This window comes from Biomphalaria glabrata, chromosome 18 (assembly GCF_947242115.1).
Source record: "Biomphalaria glabrata chromosome 18, xgBioGlab47.1, whole genome shotgun sequence".
NCBI classification, from domain to species: Eukaryota; Metazoa; Mollusca; class Gastropoda; family Planorbidae; genus Biomphalaria; species Biomphalaria glabrata.
In genome coordinates, this window is record NC_074728.1 from 7,528,950 (window position 1) to 7,556,652 (window position 27,703).

Here is a 27,703-nt window from a genome sequence, read left to right on the forward strand (position 1 = left end):
TTACATGTTTAAAAATCAAAATATATTCAGTAGGAGATGTCGTTTTATCTTCTAATAAGACTTTGTGCGAGGTGCGTATGCAACAATATGGGTGAAAACGTTTTGAAGAAAACATTTTAAAATGTCTCCGCTAGTGTGATTCTTCTGGAATTTTTGTCTCAAAATAGTCGAATTTCTTCTGTGTATTGCACTTTATTATAGTGACGACTTTTGTGTGGAAAAAAAAAACAACCTCCGCGACAGAGACGTCTTACTTAACAGGAAAAATATTTTTAAAAAGATCACGCCCATTACAGAAGTACATGCGCAATATGTAGGCCTACCTAGAATGTTCCTCGCATAATACTATTGGCCAGGGCTGCCTCTTTATTATAAGATTTAATATGGCCCTCGACTTTTTTTGTTATTAGGATGAACAGTGCGTTCTGAAAGAAAACACATTAATATTAGCCTTTTTTTAAATTCTCTCTTCTTACTGAGAAAAAAGGTCAGAATACGCTTAGCGCCGAGTCCCGCCCGGAATTAAACCCCCTGCCTAATTAAGCGAAAACCTGCTGCATCTTCAATTCTATCTCCATGAAGAAACTAAAAAAAAAAATAAGACAACGATGCGAATATGAAATAAAAAGGAATCGAATACAAAAATAGATTTAAATCAAAGAGCGCTTTTGGTACAGTGTCAAGCTCAGTCTTAATCATATTTGATTGCTAAAAAAAAAGGGAGGGGGGCGGCATTTTTAAATTTTGCACGCAGGCGGCCACATCCCTCGCGGCGGCGCCGCGTATATGCATCAAATAATTTGGATCAGCCATGATACCGTGTAATTAAATGTGTAATAGATCTAGACCAGCAGAGATACATCTGTGCGATTATACATATTTTTACCAATTATTATTTGTTTAGTGCTATTTCAGGCTTTTACCTTTAGAAATAATTTGTTCGGACCAATGTGTATGGGGTTGAGGGAGAAAGAATTGGATATCTGTGTGAAGATTACCGTAATCACTTTTTAAATGCATTTTTTAAAAAAAAGTTGGAATGACACGAATTTTTACTGAAGGTCTCGAGCCTATTCAAGCCTCTTTATGCGAACATACTAGCCAATGTGCAAGAGAATTCATTTTGAAAATAGAAGGTTTTATAGTTTTCTTTAAAGTGGCCACCTTTTATTTTTCTATGTTGTTTAAAGGAAACAAATGTAACTCATACCACCACATCTGTCAAGTACTACTTCTTTCCCTTGTTCAGGACTAAGCAAAATATTTAATTACCCATAGTAAATTAGCTAATTGTTTTATTGTTTGTTTATTGATTCTTGTGTTCTCAGGTAAAAGAAATATTTGTGTAAAACTTCAACTTCATTTGAGATTGGGTGTGTGGGGGAAATGACGTATACAAACCTTTACCAGACAGACAGACAGACAGACTAGTATGCATTGTTAACGACTTAGTTTCGTACCTTTGCCTACTTTGTTCCTCACTTTCGCATTCCCGAAAACACTTCCAGGATGACCATTCACTGAACTTACCATCAGCTGAAAAAAAGCAAACACGGTTGGATTTGTATTAACTTATTAGTATTCATTACATTTAATAAAAAAAATAAATTATGGCTTTTATATAGCGCTACTTTCATGTTTATAACATGCTCAGGGCGTTATGGTCCCGTCTCATGTGTGAACCAGTTGGGGGTGGGGGGTATCTTGGAGAAGGTTTTCCGTGCTGCCTTAGGGCGCTCAAGCCCCTTCTAGCGTACTTAGCCTTTCGACCACGCTTCCCACACAATTGACAATTTAAAAGCTTTCAGCGTAGATAAATACATCATCATTGTGTTTCGTATATTTAGAAAATGTTGTTTTTAAATTGAGGAAATCAGGGCCGGATTTGAGTATGTGGAGGCCCAGGGGCAGGTTTAGAGTGGAGGCCCAGGGGCAGGTTTAGAGTGGAGGCCCAGAGGCAGGTTTAGAGTGGAGGCCCAGGGGCAGGTTTAGAGTGGAGGACCAGGGGCAGGTTTAGAGTGGAGGCCCAGGGGCAGGTTTAGAGTGGAGGCCCCTACAATTTTTCGAAAGCTTTAATGAAAATACTGATACCTAGAAGCATCTACATTTAATCCCACTTTCAATTTTCATATAATATTAAATATTCATATTTAGCGTTCTTCTTCTTCCTCGTTCTCAATATATGAGATGAACTGCGCAGTGGTTTCCAAATCAGGGAGCTCTATATATAGTTTTCTTTCTAATGAGGTGTTTTTGGGCCAGTGTCTTGTAAGGGCCTCTTCGTAAAGAGAACGGTATTGAAAGACATTCTCCACATGGGCAGATTTCACTGGTTCCAACTTTTGAGCTTCCGGTACATTTGTTGTCTCATACTGTTGTGTCTGGTCCTGAGTGGAAAGATTAGACGTTGATCTTGTCGGGATAGCTTATAATAGGCATCATCTTTTTTTGTGATTCGGATGAGAGCTTGTCCGTTAGTCATTTATTGTATTCACTATTAGTTTCTTCATTCCTTCTGGATTTAGCTTTCAAATGTGTATTTTTTTTAGTGTGGAAGGTAAGGTCCTTAGAAAACGTACTTCCGTAATTCCGGAGCTGCATTTCTATATTCCGAGCATGCTACAAGCGGACATTTCTTAATTACTACAGTATTGCCAGCCGACGTAAGATCGGTGTTAAAAATGCGATTCAAATTCTTAAAAGTTTCTGACACGTAGAAATTCCGATATATTTTTCTCTTTTTTTTTTTTTTGGAGGCCTTTTGTAGTGGAGGCCGGAGCTGTAGATCCCTTAAATCTGGCTCTAGAAGAAATAGGAAAATAGGAAAATATGTTTGTAAGATATGCTGTCTCTAGTTACCTTTGCTGCAGCCCATATTTGGATTTTCGTATCCTGTACGACACTTGTCACATGACCCATTAAATTTGTCACAGTCTGATATGCAATTTATGCAGCTATTTTCACAGTCTGGACCCCATGAATACTGAGGACATTCTGCAAGATAGGTTTTATTTTAATAAAGAATCTATTAAGTATTACAGACTTGCTACGTCTTATTTTAGGCTGAAAAAAACTAAATTTTTACAAATATTATAATGGACCTATTCAAAAATCGGAAAATCTATTATGGATTTCTGACAAATTATACAATTAGAGTAGGGTGTGTATCAGTTTTTATTGGCTGGTCTGGTGACTGGTGTAACTTTTCAGTTGGATTCAATCAGATGAGGGCTAACATTATGGGTAAGTTGCTGAAGTAAGTGATGACCAGGAGACATAGCCACGAGTGCTGATTAAAGTTTGTGTTTTAAAAGCGTTCGTATTTTCGTTATTTCAAGTTTTATGATAGACATAAAAGTTTATCTTGCTGGTGGATGAATTTTTAAAAGTTTTTATCAGGTAAGTTGTACGCATTCAAACTTGTAAGTTGGACAACTTTCCGGAGGTGGACTAGCTTTCTGAAGTAGGAATACCATTCTGGAGATGGGCTAACTGTCTGGATTTTGAATAGCTATCTGAATTCCAACTGCCAGTCTCGATTTGGAATAGCTGTCTGGAGTTGGACTAGTTATCTGAATTCCAACTGCCAGTCTAGATTTGGAATAGCTGTCTGGAGTTGGACTAGCTATCTGAATTCCAACTGCCAGTCTAGATTTGGAATAGCTGTCTGGAGTTGGACTAGTTATCTGAATTCCAACTGCCAGTCTAGATTTGGAATAGCTGTCTGGAGTTGGACTAGTTATCTGAATTCGGACTACCAGTCTAGATTGGGAATAGCTGTCTGGAGTTGGACTAGCTATCTGAATTCCAACTACCAGTCTAGATTTGGAATAGCTGTCTGGAGTTGGACTAGCTATCTGAATTCCAACTGCCAGTCTAGATTTGGAATAGCTGTCTGGAGTTGGACTAGTTATCTGAATTCGGACTACCAGTCTAGATTTGGAATAGCTGTCTGGAGTTGGACTAGTTATCTGAATTCGGACTACCAGTCTCGATTTGGAATAGCTGTCTGGAGTTGGACTAGCTATCTGAATTCGGACTACCAGTCTAGATTTGGAATAGCTGTCTGGAGTTGGACTAGCTATCTGAATTCCAACTACCAGTCTAGATTTGGAATAGCTGTCTGGAGTTGGACTAGTTATCTGAATTCGGACTACCAGTCTGGATTTGGAATAGCTGTCTGGAGTTGGACTAGCTATCTGAATTCCAACTACCAGTCTAGATTTGGAATAGCTGTCTGGAGTTGGACTAGCTATCTGAATTCCAACTGCCAGTCTAGATTTGGAATAGCTGTCTGGAGTTGGACTAGCTATCTGAATTCCAACTACCAGTCTAGATTTGGAATAGCTGTCTGGAGTTGGACTAGATATCTGAATTCGGACTACCAGTCTGGATTTGGAATAGCTGTCTGGAGTTGGACTAGTTATCTGAATTCGGACTACCAGTCTAGATTTGGAATAGCTGTCTGGAGTTGGACTAGTTATCTGAATTCGGACTACCAGTCTAGATTTGGAATAGCTGTCTGGAGTTGGACTAGTTATCTGAATTCGGACTACCAGTCTAGATTTGGAATAGCTGTCTGGAGTTGGACTAGTTATCTGAATTCGGACTACCAGTCTGGATTTGGAATAGCTGTCTGGAGTTGGACTAGTTATCTGAATTCGGACTACCAGTCTGGATTTGGAATAGCTGTCTGGAGTTGGACTAGTTATCTGAATTCGGACTACCAGTCTCGATTTGGAATAGCTGTCTGGAGTTGGACTAGTTATCTGAATTCGGACTACCAGTCTGGAGTTGTAAAAGAAAGTATTACTCATGTTTATTTAATGTTACAACGAAATCAATTACCTAGTGGACATTTCTTATGTACATAACAGTCCGAGGTTCGATTCTGTCCCACTGCACAATCATGCAAGTGTGTATCATTTTGATTGCAGAGTCTTGATATACAAACAAGCAAAATATAAGCAATACTTAAAAAAAAAAAAACTTAACTAAGGGGAATAGCTCCACATCTTCAGCCTTATATCTCAATACCGCAGGAACGATTTACCCTTTTTAGATATCAAACACAATTAATTCACAACTCAATATTTAATTAACTATTTGGGTAATTAAACGATTGAATTGTGTGTTCTCTTTGACAATAAATAATGGTGAAAAGTTTCAACTGGATCCACGAATGGTCAGTGGGAGAAAATACGTGATCAAAATTTTGTATCTACACACAGACAGAAGTGACTTAACTCTTTCTCTCCTAACAGACGATACCAACGCTGATTCCACAAAAATGTGGTAAATAATTACGGAGAGAAAGGATTAATGTAAGCTTTGTACAAATACTCTGTTTTTAAAAACATAGCTTATCTAAGGGAAGAACCACACATTAACTGTCATGTCTCTCAACACTCCCATTTTCTCTCTATAAAACAGCTTTAATTAATTAAAAATAATTGAATAACTAATAGGGTTAAAAATGTCAACACATTTTCAAGCCCACCCCAAACTTGCACATGACCAACCCTCTGTTTAAAAGGGAAAACTTCCAATGTGAACTATTACCTTTAAAAAGATGCATTCTAAAATCAGTGTAATCATTTAGCAGAAATTAAAATTGTAATTAAACTGGTCATAGATTTTCTAAAATTTTCTAAAATTCACAAAATGATGCCTCTACAGTGGTTGTAGTTCAAAACCCAAAAGGAAATTTTGTTTGCTACCTCTTCCTGTACTGGTTCGAATCCGAACAGCTTCTGCTACACTGCCATCTCGACCACGGCGCTTGATCGTTTTCTGTTAATATATATTGACAAAAATGAACAAATATATGGTGATCAAAACACACAGGATATTGAACTATTAAACACATGCCTTCCCAACACACAGGATATTGAAATATTAAACACACAGGATATTGAAATATTAAACATATGCCATTCCAGCACACAGGATATTGAGCTATTAAACACACAGGATATTGAAATATTAAACACAGAGGATATTGAAATATTAAACACACAGGATATTGAACTATTAAACACAGAGGATATTGAAATATTAAACACACAAGATATTGAACTATTAAACACACAAGATATTGAACTATTAAACACAAAGGATATTGAAATATTAAACACAGAGGATATTGAGCTATTAAACACACAGGATATTGAAATATTAAACACAGAGGATATTGAAATATTAAACACAGAGGATATTGAAATATTAAACACACAGGATATTGAACTATTAAACACAGAGGATATTGAAATATTAAACACACAGGATATTGAACTATTAAACACACAGGATATTGAAATATTAAACACAGAGGATATTGAAATATTAAACACACAAGATATTGAACTATTAAACACACAGGATATTGAAATATTAAACACACAGGATATTGAAATATTAAACACACAGGATATTGAACTATTAAACACATGCCATCCCAACACACAGGATATTGAAATATTAAACACACAGGATATTGAAATATTAAACACACAGGATATTGAACTATTAAACACATGCCATCCCAACACACAGGATATTGAAATATTAAACACACAGGATATTGAAATATTAAACACAGAGGATATTGAAATATTAAACACACAGGATATTGAACTATTAAACACATGCCATCCCAACACACAGGATATTGAACTATTAAACACATGCCATCCCAACACACAGGATGAAAGGAGTAAAAAAAAAAAAACGCTTGCCAACTTTCTTCCTCAGATTGTCCTGTGTAATATTTTACCCGAACACATTCCGTAGATCCGATCAAAACAATCATGCCCACATTTGGCAGTACAGTTCCTAGCACAATTCTCGCCATATTCATTAGTCTGACAAGCTACAAAAAAAAAAAAAAAGGGGGGGGGTATTAATGAATGAATACTTCCGAAATTTTTTTTTAGCGCTGTCAACAAACATAATGTAGATTAAGGCTAGATTTAAAGTGGCTAAATAAAATAATAATTAAAAAAAAAACAACTAAAAGCAAAACTTCAGTGACCTAATTTGATGTAACCCAAACATAACAGAGGCCAAAACTAACAGCGGTATTTCTCCAGAAGTAAATTTTATAAAAAAAAAAAAAAGGAGGGGGGGACGGGGGTTGCAAAGAGAGCGATAAATAAGCCAGTTTTTTAGCAGTGCACAATCCAATGTATATGTGAATTTAATAAGCTAGAACCAATAAGGGATTTCTATGACGTCGTTTACTTTCTTTGCTGTAGAATCCTCCATCTCTTTATAATGTTTTCTACTACATTCCCTTATATCACCCCCACAGTTCTATATATCGCTTTCTCTTTGTTATGTCCTACTGCATTATATCGCTAAAAGAAATGCGTTTCAGTGTAAATTGATCTTATATAACGCAAATAGCTCTGTCAAAAAAAAAATGACGTTTCCCTTTCAGACCATGCGGCCTACATGGCAGATGTCATCTAATTCTTTGGCCAATGGTTAACTATCAGGGTGTCCTATAGCCAGCACAACGACCAACCGCCTTTACTTTCCTTAACTAAAGTCAGGCACCCATAAGAGTCGGGTCTTCACCGAAATTCGAGCCCAGGACCTCATGTTCGGAAGCCAAGCGCTTAACCACTCGGCCACTGTTCGGCCCCCATTACTGTGTCAAACGTAATAATAATAATAATAATAATAATAATAGTAATAGTAATAATAATCATAATCTTCAATAGGAAATTTGTCTGACAATGTGTGCATTGCACACACAAAAAAAAAACCAATAACATTATAATTGATCTCATCAATTCTAGACTGAATCCAAATTGTTAGTTGAAACAGGCTAAGTTATATATTGAGCCTTACAAGAATTGCAGCCGTATTGTGGGTGCTTAAATCCACCATTACATTGACCACACGTCCCGTAACTCTTGTCGCAGTCGTCTTGACAGTTTGGACACGTTTGAAGGCAATGTAGACCCCAGTGATAGGGGCGGCATTCTGAGGGAGTGTAAAATACTTGATAGCCAACAAGTCAGATATTTTAAAAAAAAATAGTTACAAAAAAAAATATAAGAAAGCTTATAATTAGTAAAATTGTATGAATTATATTATTTTTAATCAATGGTCCAATCTTTTTTTATTCTAATGGTCAAATAACTTTAACATAGTTGAGAACAAAAGAGGGAGGGGATATCTTGAAGGTTTTTAGCTGCCATTTTAAAAGCGATTTAAAAAAAAATGTTTTTCGACTTTCTATTCGAACCCGAGCCTCTACGATGGAAGGTCGACCGGTTTTTGTTTTTGCTCCTGAGCTATTTAAAAGTACTTATAAATATCTTCTCATCTCTGCCTGTGGCCCCTTCTGGGGCATAGGCCACCCACCAGCTTCCTCTAGGCATCTTGGTTATGGGCGAGTCTTTTCAGCTCTCCCTACGTCTTGCCCATGTACTTGGCATCTGCTTCCAAATCGTGGCGCCATGTATTCCTGGTCAGTAACCTCTTCCTCTTGCCTTGGGAGGTTCCAGGTTAACGCTTGCCTTGTTATGTTGGATGCAGGCTTGCGAAGGGAGTAATCTATCCATCTTCAGCGTCTCTTAAGGATATCTACTTCAATGGGCTGCTGCTATGTTCTTTGCCACAGTTCCTCAGCCGAGCTCTTGTCTGGTCAGCGGATGATAAGAATCGTCCTCAGGCAGGTATTGATGAATACCAGGATTTTTTTTTTTTCATGGTGGTGATGGTGGTTCTCCAGGTCTCTGCTTCATATAGTATTGGCGTTAATGGTGTTAAAGAGCTAATGTTAAAGTGCTTATTTCCCTAGATCCTCAGATATTCTTCAGCTGATGGAAGGCTGTTCGAGCTTTGCCAATGCACTTATAAATATAGATGTTTTAATAGTCAATTGTTAATTAATGTATGGCCTGATTTTAGTTTTTTTGTTGTTGTCTTTTTTTCACTTGGGGCCACCAAATTCACTTCGCTTAGGACCCCCAATCACCGAGCACGCCAAAGAATTAAAATTAAAAAAAAGAGACATTCATACAGTACAAGATCAGTGCTCCGCTCGGGGCTGCTGTCCAACAGTACGTCTACTCTGTCCACTATATTATAACTATGGTGATTTTCAGGCAGCCTTTGCGAAACCGGAGCGGTTGACCAAAAAGAATACCTAAAAACTGATAACCTCTGGGTATAGATCTAAAATCTAAATAATGACTGAAAGAACTATCGAGGTCTAGTAAGTATAGTTTTAAGTAAAATTTTCCCCTTTCAGACCATGCGATCTATGCGGCAGTTGATGTTAAGGTCATCTGTTTCTATGGCCAACGGTTAACGAGCATGGTGTCGTGTGGCCAGCACTATGACCAACCGCCTTTACTTTCCTCAATTTGGGTCAGGTACCCATTAGAATTGGGTGGACTCAGGGGCGCACTGAAATAGCGAAATTCAAAATTCCATTCTTCACAGAGATTCGAACCCAGCACCCCAGGTTCGGAGTCAGTAAGTAAGTATAAATTCTTTACTTTTGCACTCGCCAAAGACTCTCTCATAGCAGTCGTCGCCGTCACACTTGATGTCACACTTTCTGGAACAGCCTTCACCGTACTCGTTGGGGCCGCATTCTGTTCGTAAGAGAAAACAAGCAAGATAAAATCCTTTTAAAATTATATCTATCGATAATGTAAAAGTTTTTTCCGTATTCGAAATTAAGCTAAATAATTAATTAGCAATAATTAATTGACTAATTGAGTATTTTTGTTTATTGTTTCATGTTTTGTTAAGTACACTAAAGAATTGTTTAAAGTATCAACTTGATCAGAGAATGCGTGAGGGAGAAGTCGCGTTAACAATTATTTAAGGGGACTAAACCCAACAAATTAAGTCATTATCTGTGAACACGTAAGTATTAGTTTCCACAGTTGGTATTAAAGGAAATAATTAATTACGAGTAATTAATTGTGTATATAGTTACTTTTTTTTATTGATTCATGTTTTATCTATGTCAATAAATAATTGCGCGAAGTTTCAACTTGATCTGAGAATGGATGTGGGAGAAATAGAGTGTATTTAATGTGCACACTTTTTTACTAGACAGACAGAGTGAGTTGATATAAGCTTTGTAATAATGAGATAGTTATTGGATGCAATGCGCAGGTATTTTTATAAGATGGGGTCTCGAGGGGTTTGGTGGCCATGAGGAGAGAACACATTCTGAAAAGATTTTGCAAAGACTGCAGCTACCTTCCCACACCAGATCCGACAGCGTCAGCATCAGCTCACTCTTCTTCTTAACAGCAAAGTTGAAAAGGACGATTGAATGGAAACGCTTAATCAGTTACCGTTCCTATCCATTTAAAACCGCACTCTACCAAGCATAAATCTTGTGCACACTATTTCCCCATTTCCCATTCTCTTTGGGGGTGGACTGGCTGAGTGGTTAAGCGCCTGGCTTTTAAACCTGGGGTCCTGGGTTCGAATATCGGTGAAGACTGTGAGCTTCGGGGTGTTTTAGGGAGCCACTAAGTCCACCTAACTCTACTGGGTACCTGACTTAAGTTGGGGAGGGAAAAGGCGGCTGCTCGTTGTGCTGTTCACGTGACACCCTGCTAGTAAAACTTTGGCCAAAGAAGCATATGACCTTAAACATCATCTGCTCTATAGATCGAAAGGTCTGGAAGAATCAATCAACATTATTTATTTTACTTTTCATTTTCTTATCAAGTTGAAATTGTGCACAATTATTCATAATCCATAACAATACATAAATCGATAGAAAAAAAATGACCAATTATTTAACTAATTATTGATAATAAATTAATTTTGCTTAAAAGAGAAAAGTAAACTACGCTTTGCAGTATCGAGAGCCATGACAGTGATTTTGAGGCTTGTATTTAATTAGAGTTCGTTACATAAAACATTTTACTCCATCAACATGTACTTGACTGAATTGTACTTGACTGAATTGTACTTGACTGAATTGTACTTGACTGAATTGTAAATAATGAGAATCTTGTATTGCAATGCAAATAGTATTTGAAGTATTTTTAAGTGCTTAAGCTGAAGGAATTATTGTTTAGTACTTACATACAAATCCCGGCTGTCAAATACATAGTTTGTAGAAACGGCTGCCTTGTCGTGCGGTTTGCGCGATGGACTGTCGTTCGGACTTACCGATGGTTCCGGGTTCAAACCCTACCCGTTCCCATCCCCCGTCGTCCTGCGGGAGGTTTGGACTAGGAAGTAAATTATCTTTAACTCTGAAGCAACATACGAAACATGTAAAACATTCTACAAACATACGTTTACAAACAAACATTTACAAACAAACATTTACAAACATACGTTTACAAATTGCGAATGACAAAATAAAATTGTGTAAATTTAACCGTTGCAGTTTCCATGTTGAAAATGGTTTATTTACCCTGAGTTTCAATTAAAAAGAATATATGTTACATATTCGTATTTTGTCTTCCACGGCATGTTGGACCATTAGCGATCATTATGAATGAGCTGTCAGGACAAAGAATTTTAGTTTGTAGATATAATTAAACATATCCTTTTTACACAAGCTAAACAGAATGCTAACTTAGATTCCCTTAAAACACAGTGAAGCCCTTCAGATAAATTGAAGTAAGGTTTCAAGCCTCATTTAACAGAATGAGAATGTCATTTTGTCTGGATTATATTTGACCGCCAGCCTAGATAAGGAAGGCGGTCGAGCAGGGGGCAATTAATCAGCGTCAAGTTCCATTTCTTCAATCCATACTAAAATCCCAAGTGACTTCAATAGGGGGCTTGAACCCGAGACCACATGTTCAACGTTTGAGAGCTACAGCTTCCCGCTAATAGAAAGAAAGAATACAACTGATCTTTACTTTGATTGCATCCGGATGAGCCGTCCTTAAAGCCAGCTTTGCAAACATGACAGGAGCCTTCCTCTTTGTTACAATCGTCAAGGCAGTTGTCACAGTGCCTCTGGCATTTATAGCCCCACCGATGTGCTCCACAATCTGTTCATAATCATTCGTACAGATACATTTTAGTATAGTTTCGTAGATAAATAATAAAAGATATTTATGATAATAATAATGATAATGATAAAAAAAAACAACTGTTAGCTGTCTAAAATTACCCTGATGTAAATTCCACTCAGGAGCTAATGACAACTGACCTCGAGGACACATTCGAAGCCCTAAGCATTCCTAAGAGGATCCATATTACCTTTCATTGGGCGGTACTGCTGCAGACCTGTCACGTCATTAGAAAGTTTGTCAGTGGACACTGTTAATGGGACTACAACAAAATGTGTTTCCCTTTAACCAAGCTTGACCCTGGCAGTGCCAGAGAATGAAAATTAATTCAATTCCAAAATAATAATGTTAATGATAATCATAAGACCTGCTTCATCACCATGAAATTCTTCTGTGTGAACACTTTATAGGGAGCTAGAATCAATAGCGTTACCCACTTATGAAGTTCTACTAGAGAAGGGAATCCAACCTTCACCCGAACGAACTGGACTCGAACCTCACTTATGACCGAACCGAACCGGAATTTGAAAACGGATCGGTAGAAACCGAGCCGAATGAACTGTCTTAATCTCAGCCGAACTTAAATCTTACTGTCGATGAACACGAACATTGAACAATTGGCTCGAGTCCCAACTACCAACTTCAAGTTTGACCGGAAGTGCCAGAGAATGATTATTAATGAATCCTCAATAAAGAATTCAAAACAATTTTTTTTAAATGTAGAATGATCCCCAGTTCCTATCTGGTTTCCTTGTTTGGAAAGCGTTCAAACCCAGTGGGGAATTTTAAATCTACTTTAGGTTAAATGGTCCACTGCATCAGTGGATTAAAGATTTTCTGATAGGGAGAGAACAAACTGTAATAATAAATGGCTCTAAATCAACACCGATAACAGTAAACTCAGGTGTACCTCAAGGAACAGACTTGGGTCCACTACTATTTTTAATTTAAATAAATGATTTACCAAATTGCATTACTTCAGGAACAAAAGTCAGATTATTTGCAGACGATTGCATAATATATAGAACAATAAAAACAACACAAGACACAGATATTTTACAAAGAGAATTAGATGAATTACAGAAATGGGAATCAAATTGGAGCATGTCTTTCCACCCAGAAAAATGTCAGTTGTTAAGAGTAACAAAAAAAACTAAAAGAAATTAATTCCACTTATCTTATTCATGGCAAACCAGTAACACAGACTAAAAACGCAAAATACCTAGGTGTTATAATAAATGAAAAACTGTCATGGAATCCACATATTGATGAAACTACAAAAAAAATCAAACAAAGCATTAGGTTTTATTAAAAGAAATTTCTATAAATCAAATAAGAACAAAAAAATTAAAATGTTATTTAACCTTGGTTAGGCCAATAATAGAATATGCATCCTCCGTTTGGGACCCCTCAACTCAAGAAAACATTAAAAAAACTGGAACAGACACAAAATAGAGCAGTGCGATTCATAACAAACGAATATTCACATTTGACTAGAGTAACACCTTTAGTAAAATCACTAAATTTAGAAAGCCTTCAGGACAGAAGGCTCAAAAGTAAAGTAGCAATCATACATAAAACACTGAACCATAATCTTCAAATACAAAAACAAAATTTAATAAAATACTCTGAAAGACACAAAGATAAAGGCACATTCCTCGTACCATATGCTAGGACTAATTTGTACAAACACTCCTTCTTCTATAGTGCTATTAGAGCATGGAATAGGTTGCCTGAGCTAGCCAGGAAAACCAGTGACTTGGCTGAATTTAAGTCATTGGTTAATATGCATGACTAAATGCATGACGCGTAGGACGTAATCATCTTCTTTTTTGAAGTAACGTCTGTATTATATAAGATATATAATGGGTCACCTATGTGACCTATCAAAGTTGCTAAACAAAAAATCAACTCTGACAAATAAGAATGAAACCCTGCATGAGCTAGATAAGATGAGCCATCAATTTGGTCCGGTTTTTCAAAACAATAGTTATATCTTTTATATAGCGCTACTTTTATAGCATGCACAAAGCGCTAGGGACCAATCTCATTTGTGGACCAGTCGGGGGAGGGGTTGTCTGGGAGAAGGTTTTCCGTGTGGCCTAAAGGCGCTCAGTAATCACAACTCGATCCCCCCCCCCTACATAGGTAGCCAAGCCAAGTTCCAGCGTACTTAGCCTCTCGACCACGCTCCCCACGACTCTTGTTAGAACAATCAGAAAGGAGGAGAGAAAAAGTAACGTTAAGATTGTAACGAATCGGTAAAAAGTAATCAGAGGCAGACAGAGAGAGAGCGATTGAAAGACAGCACAGTAGAATGGACGGGCCTGCCACTGAAAGTTATACTGAAGGGTTATATCCAAGCCAAAAGACAAAGAGGAATGGAGAAAGACGGTCAACAGATCTTGCATGGTGCCCCAACTGTCCAATAGACTAAGGGATAGGGGAGGGTTAAGGTGAAGATTTGAGTCTGAAAGCATTTTAATGTTATCATTATTGTTAAACATGATTTTATTATGTTAAACGTCTCTCGAGAAGTAACAGGCCATATATATATATATATCATGGGCGTAGCCAGGGGGGGGGGTGGTTCCCCCCGAAATGAAACTCTAATTCAACTCTAAGATGATAAAACTTCTCTTCGCACAGATAGTTTTATACTTTAACACATAAACATACTAATTATAGTACATTCGTTTCATATTTTGATCAAATAAACATTCAAATTTGGTTTTCTAAAGCATTTTTAAGAGACTACATTCGTTTACGAAAGCTGCGAAGCCGAGTTGAGATAGGCCTAGATCTATATTCATTCATGAATCGCGTACATAAATTATTTCGTTTAATTGTTCATAATCCCATTCATTTAACAAAGCTATCGCTCTTTTCGTTTTTAATAGATATGAATGTATCTGCTTCGGGTAAACCCATTTTTCGCACACAACTAATTTTATTTTCGTAGCGAAGAAGAAAAAACTTGCATTAGCTAAGTTTAACATACATCTAAATCCAATCTACTAGATTAATTAACAAAAACTTAGACCAGCAGGCCGCGGGTAATGTCAGGCTAGTATATATATATGTGTATGTAGTCGAGAAGCGACTATGGATCATCTGGATCAGCTCAATGAAATTAGATGAACGCCAAAGCTGTGGTCGGAACGATGTCGCCCACACATCAGTTCCCCCTCTCCACGCTGCTGATGTATCCAAAATAACGGCAGTGCCGATACAGTTTGGGGTCAGCGGCGTCGCACATTCTGCCAGAGTGTAGCACTGGGTGCTGCAAACTGCCTTAGGGTCGCCAGCTCCTGATTTTTCCTCAGGGTTGACTCCCGAAGCCTTTCCCATGATTGGGTTCCGCAAGGTTGTCAATGCCGGAAGTGGTACCTATATACCTATACTTCACTACCTATAAAATGCTTCTTAACGGCATGCATCTCAAATAGCCTCAGGCAGCCAGCCCAACTCCTGGCCTTCACGTGGGCTCAGTTATGGAGTCCGGCGGAACTGTTTTCAATATAATAGGAGAAGGGGCAAAAGTGAATAACTGTCGCCTTAACCAGTAAGCTTCGGGCAGGAGGGGCTCGTTAGTCATGGCTGGCTACCCACCTAGGAGAAGCAAAACTCTGAATTCAAACCTCTGTTGCCTTGCATATGTGTATATATAATAATAATAATAATAATAATAATAACAAAGCTGCTTCCTTAACATGGCTTAAAGCAGGTCATCTCTACCCTGAAACAGAAGGCTTTGTTACAGCAATACAGGACAGAGTAATCAGGACAAAAAATTACGAGAAGCATATCCTGAAACTCAATGTTGTCGACAAATGCCGAAAATGTGGAAATGTGGGCGAGTCGATTGAACACATTATGGCAGGATGTCCAGCCTACCTAGGTCGCCATAACCAAGTTGCAAAGTTAATACACCAACACCTGGCTTTGACGTACAAATTGATCGGTAAGGACACTCCCCCTTATTATAAATACTCTCCGCAAGAGGTTCTCGAGTCTACTGAACATCTGCTGTACTGGGATAGGCCTATTCTGACCGACAAAACGATAGATTTCAATCGCCCGGATCTGCTGTTCATCGATGAAAAAGAAAAAACCGCTACCATTATCGATATCGCCGTACCACTGTCTCATAATTTAAGAAAAACTGAGATAGAAAAACAAAGAAAATATGGGAACCTAGGCTTGGAGATTAAGCGTCTATGGAAATTGTCCAAAATAACAATATACCCCATTGTTATATCAACCGATGGGGTAATAACAACTGACCTCACAGACACCTTCAAGGCCCTTAACATTCCTAGGAACATCTTCGTTGCCTGTCAGAGGGCGGTACTGCTGCAGACCTGCCACATCACCAGAAAATTCCTCAGTGGAAACTGATAAAGGGACTACGATGAATTTTGTTTCTCTTTAACGAAACTCGATCCTGGCAGCGCCAGAGAATGACTACTCGTTCGTTTCTAACATAATAATAATATACAAGTACTAGTATTTATTTAGTGACAATCCAAGTATATCCTCTCGAATATTCTCAATTACTGTTCTTAAAACTAGAAAATTTAATTAACATAAACCCCAGACATTTTTAGTCTCCAGGCTTATGACTGACCAAAAGCAACCTGTTTACGTTCAACGTTCAGGTAACTAATGCCACTATTGCACACCATTAAACGATTACTATTTGTGTTTACTTGTGAAACTCTTTGAAGACACTTCTTGCCACAACCGGTATTCTAGAACTTTGTTATCTGTGGAGAAGTAAGTCAGAGGTCAAAAGTATGTCAGAGGTCATAAGTGTGTCAGAGGTCAGAAGAAATAATAACGAGACAAACACAAACTTTGTACACAATATACAACAGATACACTTGTACACAACAGATAACATAGATACACTTGTACACAACAGATAACATAGAGACACTTGTACACAACAGATAACATAGAGACACTTGTACACAATAGATAACATAGATACACTTGTACACAACAGATAACATAGATACACTTGTACACAATAGATAACATAGAGACAATTGTACACAATAGATAACATAGAGACAATTGTACACAATAGATAACATAGATACACTTGTACACAATAGATAACATAGATACACTTGTACACAATAGATAACATATACACTTGTACACAATAGATAACATAGATACACTTGTACACAATAGATAACATAGATACACTTGTACACAATAGGTAACATAGATACACTTGTACACAATAGATAACATAGATACACTTGTACACAATAGATAACATAGATACACTTGTACACAATAGATAACATAGATACACTTGTACACAATAGATAACATAGATACACTTGTACACAATAGATAACATAGATACACTTGTACACAATAGAAATCATTTTTAAAAACTTGACATAATCATTAATACAGGGAAAGAAAAGGATGGAGAGAGAAAGAGAGAGAGAGAGAGAGAGAGAGAGAGGCAGAAAGAGAGCGATTGCAAAAGACAGAGAGAATAAAATAAAGATGTTAGATTAAAAAAAAAATTGCGAAAATTATTGGCGAGAGAATAAGAGAGAGAGAGAAAGAGAGAGAGAAAGAGAAAGAAAGAATAAGAGAGAGAGAGAAAGAGAAAGAGAAATAAAGAATAAGAGAGAGAGAGGGAAAAAGGGAGAGAGGCGTGTAGACGTTTTGAAAGTAACACTTTTATCAAAAGTTAAATCACATTCCAACAAATAAATGTGACAATTCGATAAATACCAATTGTAACACCAAGATCTTCATCCACAAGGCTGTCATTATCATTATCTATATACGTGAGGAAATGAAGGACAAAGTATCAGTCAAATATTTCAAGATTTAAAAAAAAATGACCGACAGATAGATAGATAGATAGATAGATAGATAGATAGATAGATAGATAGATAGATAGATAGATAGACAGATAGACAGACAGACAGACAGACTGATAGTAGTTTCGAACAATTTTTCTGCATATATAATGAAACATAATATATTTATTCCTATTGTATTAGTAAAAATCGATTCCCACAAACATATTTAGATATAGTAAAACATGATATATTTATTTAAGTAAAGATCGATTTTTACAAATACCTAATCCGTCTTCAAGCTCTTCGTCCACTGTTCCGTCGCAGTCGTTATCTATCAGATCATCGATGACCACGGTTGTGATGGTGCTTTCACACCTCTGAAATAGTCAGAGAATAATGAGCACCGTGTTGGGCGGTGTGTGTTGTTGTGTGTGTGTGTGTGTGTGTTGGTATGCTTGTATTGGTGTGTGTGTGTGTTGGTTCTTTGAGAAATCTAGCTGGAATACCTCGGTTTGATGTTGGCTAATAGTTTTTGGATTCCCTTTTCTTGTACTTCTATATCTCCTATGTTGTCTACTTGGTTCAAATCAAGTAATATGTCTTTGTCTCCTGGGGCTGAGAATGCTGATGCAAAGTATCTATTTAGGATGTTAGCTTTAGTTTCATTATCATTAAGTGTTAACTTCTCCTATTAATGGTGTTATGCCTGTTGTTTCCATTTTCTTAGACTCAATGTATGATCATAGATTTTTTTTTAGTTGTTATCCTTAGATACCTTATTGTTTATGTATTCACTCTGCAGCTGTCTGTTTAGTTTTTGGGTTAGGTGTTTAATTATAACATACTTTTTATAAACTCTTTCTGCCTTAGTCTCTTTGAATTTTCTATATAGGTTCTCCTTCTGTTTACAAAGCTTCTTTAATCTATTATTGAACCAGCAATAATTTATTTTGTTTGATGAGTATTTAGTTGGTATGTGATTTTTTTATAATGTTTTTATAATAGTTTTTAAAGAAATTCCGGAGGTCAACTTCTGGTTGGTTAATGTCTTTTTCTAATAAGAAGGTTTTTTTGAAAGTTTAATGCAGCCTGGTATAGTTGTGTTAGGTGGCATTTGTTTCAGAGTAAGACTTTTCTTTTGGACATCAAAAGAGTATTATCATATTGCCATCAACTTGTCAATCTCTTCTCTTACGAGTATTATCATATTGCCATCAACTGGTCAATCTCTTCTCTTACGAGTTTTATCAAATTGCCATCAACTTGTCAATCTCTTCTCTTACGAGTATTATCATATTGCCATCAACTGGTCAATCTCTTCTCTTACGCGTATTATCAAATTGCCATCAACTGGTCAATCTCTTCTCTTACGCGTATTATCAAATTGCCATCAACTGGTCAATCTCTTCTCTTACGCGTATTATCAAATTGCCATCAACTGGTCAATCTCTTCTCTTACGAGTATTATCAAATTGCCATCAACTTGTCAATCTCTTCTCTTACGAGTATTATCAAATTGCCATCAACTTGTCAATCTCTTCTCTTACGAGTATTATCATATTGCCATCAACTGGTCAATCTCTTCTCTTACGCGTATTATCAAATTGCCATCAACTGGTCAATCTCTTCTCTTACGAGTATTATCATATTGCCATCAACTTGTCAATCTCTTCTCTTACGAGTATTATCAAATTGCCATCAACTTGTCAATCTCTTCTCTTACGAGTATTATCATATTGCCATCAACTGGTCAATCTCTTCTCTTACGCGTATTATCAAATTGCCATCAACTGGTCAATCTCTTCTCTTACGAGTATTATCAAATTGCCATCAACTTGTCAATCTCTTCTCTTACGAGTATTATCAAATTGCCATCAACTTGTCCATCTCTTCTCTTACGAGTATTATCAAATTGCCATCAACTTGTCAATCTCTTCTCTTACGAGTATTATCAAATTGCCATCAACTTGTCAATCTCTTCTCTTACGAGTATTATCAAATTGCCATCAACTTGTCAATCTCTTCTCTTACGAGTATTATCAAATTGCCATCAACTTGTCAATCTCTTCTCTTACGAGTATTATCATATTGCCATCAACTTGTCAATCTCTTCTCTTACGAGTATTATCAAATTGCCATCAACTGGTCAATCTCTTCTCTTACGAGTATTATCAAATTGCCATCAACTGGTCAATCTCTTCTCTTACGCGTATTATCAAATTGCCATCAACTTGTCAATCTCTTCTCTTACGCGTATTATCATATTGCCATCAACTGGTCAATCTCTTCTCTTACGAGTATTATCATATTGCCATCAACTTGTCAATCTCTTCTCTTACGCGTATTATCAAATTGCCATCAACTGGTTAATCTCTTCTCTTACGAGTATTATCATATTGCCATCAACTTGTCAATCTCTTCTCTTACGAGTATTATCAAATTGCCATCAACTTGTCAATCTCTTCTCTTACGAGTATTATCAAATTGCCATCAACTTGTCAATCTCTTCTCTTACGAGTATTATCAAATTGCCATCAACTTGTCAATCTCTTCACTTACGAGTAGAAATGTGCTCATTCACTAAGTATGCATGTTCCGGTAGATAAATATAGGGAATAATGAGATTTTCCATGTTGAAACGTCACCAGGGAATGCTTAATGGTAAAGCGCTTGGCTTCCGAATCGAGGGTTCACGGGTTCGAATCCTTATGTAGATTTGGATTTTTAGGCGCCCCTGTTTCTATCCAGTTGTAATGGAAACCTGATATTTGTTGGGAAAAATTACAGATGGTCATTCGTTGTGCTGGCCAAACGACACCCTCGTTAACCGCGAGGCCACATAAACAGACGAAATTTACATTATCTGCCCTATAAACCGCAAGGTCTGAAAGGGGAACTTTACTTACTATATAATTAACTATTTGGTTATTTTTTTCATTGACTTAAGGGTTGCCTTCAACGATAAATAATTGTGCAAAGTTTTAAAATGGGCCGAGAAAGGGAAGTGTGAGAAATAACGTGCTCAGCATTTGTATGACAGACAGACAGACAGACAGACAGACAGTGACTTGATAAACCACTACGTAGTCCTTCCCCACCTGTCCGAACCCTCCAAAATAAAAAAAAAAGAGAACGAAGCAGAAGAAGAAGACCCCTGGAAGCACTCGAATAGCCGACCATCATTATCTCGTGCATTATAGCGTTCATTGAACCGAGACCAATCGTTAAACGAGGCCTAAACATTGACCTGCAACGTCACAACCTGTGGGAACATGATACCGATAGCTCTTTTCTAAGTCTTATAGACCTGTGACGTGGCAACGAGCTACTGGTTTCCACTGCCCACACGTTTCGACGTTGCAGGTCTGTGTTTAGGCCTTCTATGACGGCTGGTCTAGATTCTAGAATGAACTCAGAGACCAGTGTTTTCCAAACTGTGTTTCGCGGAACCCTAGTGTTCCGCAAGGCATGGGTAGGTGTTCCACGAACTACTAGAATAATTAACTAGTAGTCTACCGAATGAATTGATATCTCTAAAAAAAAATGTTCCGCTAAATACGCAGAATGTGCAAAGTGTGCTCGTTAAGGAACAAGTTTGTGAAACACTGTCTTAGACAATCATGCTTCAGATGTATGGAAAACATGAGATGATGTTTAGTTTTAAATTAATAATCTATAGATGTGCGTGAAACCTTTATTTTTTTCCTTTAACTTGACTTACATTATAGATAGGAGAGATAATGGCCCCGGCTGGGCTCATGTAGCCGAATTCACTGCTTACACCGTAGATGTAACACCCAAAGTAGTAATGGTTTTCTATTTTGGCGTTGTGTAATGCTCCACCCACTGGGATCTCACAGGCCTGCCACTTGCGCTTTTTCTCGCCCAGTCTCTGCACATCGCCACACTTTAGCCTGACAGGCGATACCAAAAGTAATATTTATCAGAAAGCTGACTTAATGAGCTTTATTGAAATGTTAACCCTTTACCTGCTGTTATGGAGAGTGTTTGTGTATCATGTAACAAGGAGGAAATTAGGGCGGGTGTTTTCGTTGTGTTGGCCAACGAGCTTTTTATCACGTGATCTGTCGTAATTCCATTTAATAACACGCGAAATATGAAAATAAATCAATTTTTTTTTAAATAAAAGGGAAAGATATTATATCTCAATAATGTAGAAAATATTTTTTTTTTAATTTAAAATTGTAAAAATTTTCAACTTAATCCGAGAATAGATGTTCGAGAAATAACGTGTGCAATTCTCTTAGGGGAATGAAACCCTACATATTTAGCCGTATCAGTGAATACTGAAGGATTAATTTCTCTTGTTGGTATCAAACAAAAATAATCGATTACCAGAAATTATTTGACTAATTGGATAATTTTTAAAATTCATTCCTATTTTGTATGTGCCAAGGAGTATAGGGGAAAGTTTTACCATGATCCGAGAATAGGTAAGTGAGAGGAGACAGATATAATGAATTTATTATATCCCCATAAGAATACCGGTATACAAGTTGGAGAAGAATAGGCGCTAACGGGACACAAGTTATCTATAGTGAGCTGTATCTTCTATTATTTCATTTGTGATTCTATACAGGTGTACTTAAAATTGAATCTGTGTAAATTTTTAAATAAAAAAGTTTAATAAGTTTTCTTTTCAATACATTTTTTTTTATGTTTATTTCAAGTTCTACTGCAACAATTTACTACGCCAACATCGGTTTTGTTCTACGTCAGTGTTCCCTAAACCGCGTTCGGTGGAACCCTAGTTATCCATGGATAGGTGTCCCGCGAACTACGGGAATAATTAGCTAGTAGTCCACCACCCTGCTCGCTAACCGTTGACCATAAAAACAGAAACATCATCTTAATTCGGGCTTTGCTGGGTGTATGCACACATTTTAAAGCTTAATCATTAGTCGGGAATAAAAAAAAAATTAAAAATCCTTTTTTTTAAAGTACAAAGCTTATCTAAGGAAAATTACTCGGCACTTACAAGCGATAGGTGTCCCGCGAACTACGGGAATAATTAGCTAGTAGTCCACCACCCTGCTCGCTAACCGTTGACCATAAAAACAGAAACATCATCTTAATTCGGGCTTTGCTGGGTGTATGCACACATTTTAAAGCTTAATCATTAGTCGGGAATAAAAAAAAAATTAAAAATCCTTTTTTTTAAAGTACAAAGCTTATCTAAGGAAAATTACTCGGCACTTACAACTGTGAAAGCGAGAATCGACTACAAGGTGGCCACAACAGTGTATCTACAACAAAGAAATGCCCTTGTACCTTAGAGATTTGATCACTCCATATGTCCATCAGAGAGCCCTGCGCTCTATGGACTCAACGCTTTTAGTTGTGCCACGTTTCTCCCTAAAAAAAGCTACGGTCTGCGGGATTTTTCAGTGCACGGACCAAAAATTTGGAACTCACTCCCTATGATCTCAAGACAGACAGCATGCTACACTACATTCAAGAAGAACATTATGACCTGTCTTTTTACAACTGTTTTAGATTAACTGTCATTTTAGCTGTCTTGTTTGTGTTTGTAATGTTATTACAGCGCCTTGAGCCTACATTTTGTTTGTTAACAGCGCTTTATAAATAAAATTATTATTATTATTATTATTACTATATATCTAATAATGTAGAAGTTATTTCTGTATTCGACATCAACCAAAATAATTATCATTAATTAATTTACATTAATTAATTTACTGTTTTTGTTAGGTACAATAAATAAATGTTTAACTCTTTCTCTCCTAACTGACGATACCAACGTTGATTTCACCAGAATGTGGTAAATAATTACGGAGAGAAAGAGTTCAACTTCAGCCGAGAATGAATGTGAGGGAAACAACGTTTTCAATTTTCTAAAGGGATGAAACCTTAAATATCCCTATTTGACATGAAAAAAAAAATTAACTATCAGTAATTACATGATAAATAGGGTTAATTTTATGTGTTGTCACCGCCACTGACTAATTGTGCAAGGTTTCATCTTGATCCGAAATGGTTTTTTTTTTTTTTTTTTAGTAATAACGTGTACAAACGTTTTACCAGACAGACAGACAGACAGACTGGATGTAAAAACAGTATGCTCACGTAGGTTCCTCCACGCGTAAATCGTCGACAAGAATGCTACCAGTGTGCGCTTGTAATACTATAAGTACGACATAGCGCTTGAAAACTGCATCAATGTTTTTTGGTGTGCTGTACACAATAATAATAATAATAATAAATGAAATGAAAATATAAATAAATTATAGTTTTTATATAGCGCTACCTTCATGCTTATAGCTTTTGCTCAGAGCGCTATGGTCCAATCTCGTTTGTGGGGGCAGGGGGTATCTGGGTGAAGGTTTTGCCGTGCTGCCTTTAGGTGCTCAGTAAACACAACTCTGCTCGAGTCGGATGTCGAGCCTCGAGCCCCCTTCATAGGTAACGGAGCCAAGCCAAGATCAAGCGCACTCGACCAGCTTCCCAAGATCAGTAAGGATACCCCCCCCCCTTATTACAGATAGTCGCCACAGGAGGTTCTCAAGTCAACTGATAATCTGTTGAACTAAGATTAAGTAAGATAGGCCTATTTTGACCAACAAAACGGTAGATTTTAATCGCCCTGATCTGCTGTGATAAAAAAAAACAAAAAAAAAAAAAAACGCTGCCGTACCGCTGTCTCATAATTTAAGAAAAACTGAAATGGAAAAAAACAGAAAATATGGGAACCTAGGCTTGGAGATTTAGAATGTATGGAAGTGATCCAAAATAACAAAATACCATATTGTTATTGTTGATGGACTGTTAAAGGGTGGGAAGAGTTGTGCCCATGCATAAGGGACACTACTCCGACAGCACAGAAGGCTGATTAAAGTTGTTTGTTTATATTCTGAAAGTGTTGTCATTTCAAGTTTGTTTATATTCTGGAATCATAAGTTTCTATCGTAACAGTTATATCAACCGAGGGGATAATTAATAACTGACCTCACAGATACCTTCAAGGCCATTAACATTGCTAGGAAGATTATCGTTGCCTGTCAGAAGGCGGTACTGCCGGAGATATATTACATCACCAGAAAACTTCTCCGTTGAAACTGATAAATGGACTACAATGAATTTTGTTTCTCTTTAACGAAAGTCGACTCTGGGAGTGGCAGAGAATGTAGGTGGATGCCTCTCTAACATAATAATTGTAATAGAAACTAGTACATTTTACCCGTCCTAATCTAGGTGAAATACATTTTGCATAAAAAAAGTCATCAAAATGTTTCTTTTCCCTCTAGCACTTTCATTCTTTTTCCTGCTAGAAGGTCTTTGAACGTTGTAGGAAGTTTTTGTTTTACCTTTAAGTAAACCAATTGTTTCTTACAAGAAGGTCTTTATTTCTTGTGATAAAGTTTGTGAAACTTGCAGAAAAGATTTTGCTGCTGCTGAGAAGGCTCTCTCTTTTTTTTTTTAAATTGATAGATCCTTTGTTCTTGTTGAATGCTCTTGAATCGAAGAACAATCTCTTATTTAAACATGGATGCATATTCATTTCCTAGTACATTTTGGCGCCTGGAGTTTTGTCGGTGTTTTAGAAAAATCACGCAACATTTTGTAATCAACATGTTATCTATTTCCGCACACCCCGCAGGCACTAGCTACGCCACTGCGTTCCGTGCTTCCATTGTAGGGCATACTAACCTCCATGTGTAGAAGTAATAAAACAACTCAAATGGGACAATGAGGCTGAGGCTCGGGTCACCGCGTTTTCTTTTGTCGGAGTTCGAACAAGTAGACATCTGGGCTTGTACCACCATCACAGGCAGAGTAGCATAAAGCAGACAGTTCAATTGTTTTGCAACGGTCATCTGGAGATTATGGTCACAGAATACAAAATTGAACTGGGGATTATGGTCAGTGGAGAAAAAAAGTGAACTGGGGATAATGGTCAGAGGAGAAAAAAGTGAACTGGGGATAATGGTCAGTGAAGTAAAACATGAATTAGGGATAATGGTCAGTGAAGAAAAAAGTGATTTGGGGATAATGGTCAGTGGAGAAAAAAGTGAACAGGGGATAATGGTCAGTAAAGAAAAAGTGAACAGGGGATAATGGTCAGTAAAGAAAAAGTGAACAGGGGATAATGGTCAGAGGAGAAAAAGTGAATTGGGGATAATGGTCAGTAAAGAAAAAGTGAACAGGGGATAATGGTCAGTAAAGAAAAAGTGAACAGGGGATAATGGTCAGTAAAAAAAAAGTAAACAGGGGATAATGGTCAGAGGAGAAAAGGTGAACAGGGGATAATGGTCAGAAAAGAAAAAGTGAACTGGGGATAATGGTCAGTAAAGAAAAAGTGAACTGGCGATAATGGTCAGAGGAGAAAAAGTGAACTGGGAATAATGGTCAGAGGAGAAAAAGAGCATCAAAAATAACTTTAAAAAAAGGGTTGCATTAAATGTAATTGTATTAATTAGTATGATTTAGCCACATGATTAAATCTGTAATAGATCTAGACCAGGAGTGGTCAACCTTTTGCTTCCATGTACCAATTGTTTTCTCCTCTAACTCAGATGCCACTTTAAAATTTTACAATTTTCAGTCCTTTAAAGTATGGTCACTTGGTTTATAGACATATTTGTGTTTAGTAGATGAGGGGACTTAACAAAAAAAAAAAATAAACCTTTACTTATTAAGTCTGTCTTTGTTAGCATTTCTAGTTTGCATTCATAATTTCAAAATGTATTATTTCTGTACTACCACATTTATCAATAGAGTAAATATAACTTATGAATACTGTTAGCAGTTTTAAATTTAAAAAAAAACCACATGCAGACACTATATATATTTTAAACTTCGTCATGTACACGATGTTTTCATAACATTAAGAGTTAATTTAAGATTTTCTAAACATGAATTGGCCAACTCAGATATGTCTTACCATCTGGTTTATCCTTAGAGTGACTTAAGGCCAATGAGTCTTCCCGAATCAAAGGGTTTTGGTGGGAAGGGCATTAGGTCCAATAACCCACCCACCCCACTTAATCGGTCGAGATACCAGAGGTGAGCGACAAAATATAAGAATTATATACATATTCAACTAATGTTTTTCACAAACTATGTTTCTGCATAAAAGTGGGACCGCCCGTCCGCACACGCTCTAAGGGTTTGGGTAGGGAGGGCAGTGGATGTTTTCGACCCCCACCGAATCAGCCAACATACCAGAAAAAGGGGGGACGACTTTATACAGTTTGGAATCTCCGTCATGAAGAAGCTCTCGTCATATAAATGTCATATAAATTTGTAATTAATTCTATTAACAAGCTGTGGTTTCTACAAACCTAGAGATTAGAGACAAGGTTACTGCAGCGATCGGACCACATGATGGACCTGCTAACTATGGTAAAAAAAAAAACGCAAGCTTAAAAATCTATGGCCATATTACAAGGTCTTCCCCTCTCACTCGAAGGACTATGGTCAATGTGCAAAGTGCAAATTTTTTGGAGACACTGCTTTAGAAAAACAGAAAACAAAATGCAGTATAATCATAACCTCAATATATCTTATATTAAAAATAATGCTTTTTTCCATTAGATTTACCTCTCTAGTCATTCCTGGCTTTTTAGTATTATATCTTCTTATTTTGCCATTGCAAGTAAGTGTAATTTTGGTCTTAGCCAATTTGGCAAGGACCAGGTACATTCTCGGTGTGCTCGAGTCTCGCAACGCGAAAAGAAAAAAGTGCTTTCCAAAGCTGTCAGTTGGCAGCATCATATCTTTGGACGGAATAAAAACATGGACATAATGAGAGTGTCAGATTTGGCAACTAAATTAAATAGATTGGTGCAATGG

The 27,703-nt window shown here is 37.0% G+C and overlaps 1 protein-coding gene across 2 annotated transcripts in view; it reads right to left on the reverse strand.

Annotated features, from left to right (window-relative positions):
• LOC106074113 (uncharacterized) overlaps positions 1-27,703 on the reverse strand; it is a 70,858-nt gene that overhangs the window by 18,686 nt on the left and 24,469 nt on the right. The window contains exons 9-24 of one of the 2 annotated variants that reach the window (XM_056017799.1): positions 27,452-27,627; positions 25,559-25,725; positions 23,978-24,085; positions 21,591-21,783; positions 18,153-18,246; positions 17,796-17,843; positions 16,739-16,795; positions 11,871-12,005; positions 9,519-9,617; positions 7,858-7,992; positions 6,776-6,871; positions 5,721-5,793; positions 4,849-4,940; positions 2,860-2,994; positions 1,461-1,536; positions 324-425 (exon numbers count right to left, since the gene is read on the reverse strand). In XM_056017799.1, the coding sequence (XP_055873774.1) occupies positions 407-425; positions 1,461-1,536; positions 2,860-2,994; positions 4,849-4,940; positions 5,721-5,793; positions 6,776-6,871; positions 7,858-7,992; positions 9,519-9,617; positions 11,871-12,005; positions 16,739-16,795; positions 17,796-17,843; positions 18,153-18,246; positions 21,591-21,783; positions 23,978-24,085; positions 25,559-25,725; positions 27,452-27,627 (1,703 nt within the window). In that variant the 3' untranslated portion in view covers positions 324-406. Of the gene's footprint in view, positions 1-323; positions 426-1,460; positions 1,537-2,859; positions 2,995-4,848; positions 4,941-5,720; positions 5,794-6,775; positions 6,872-7,857; positions 7,993-9,518; positions 9,618-11,870; positions 12,006-16,738; positions 16,796-17,795; positions 17,844-18,152; positions 18,247-21,590; positions 21,784-23,977; positions 24,086-25,558; positions 25,726-27,451; positions 27,628-27,703 lie in introns of those variants that run through there. The other variant, XM_056017798.1, reaches the window with a different exon arrangement.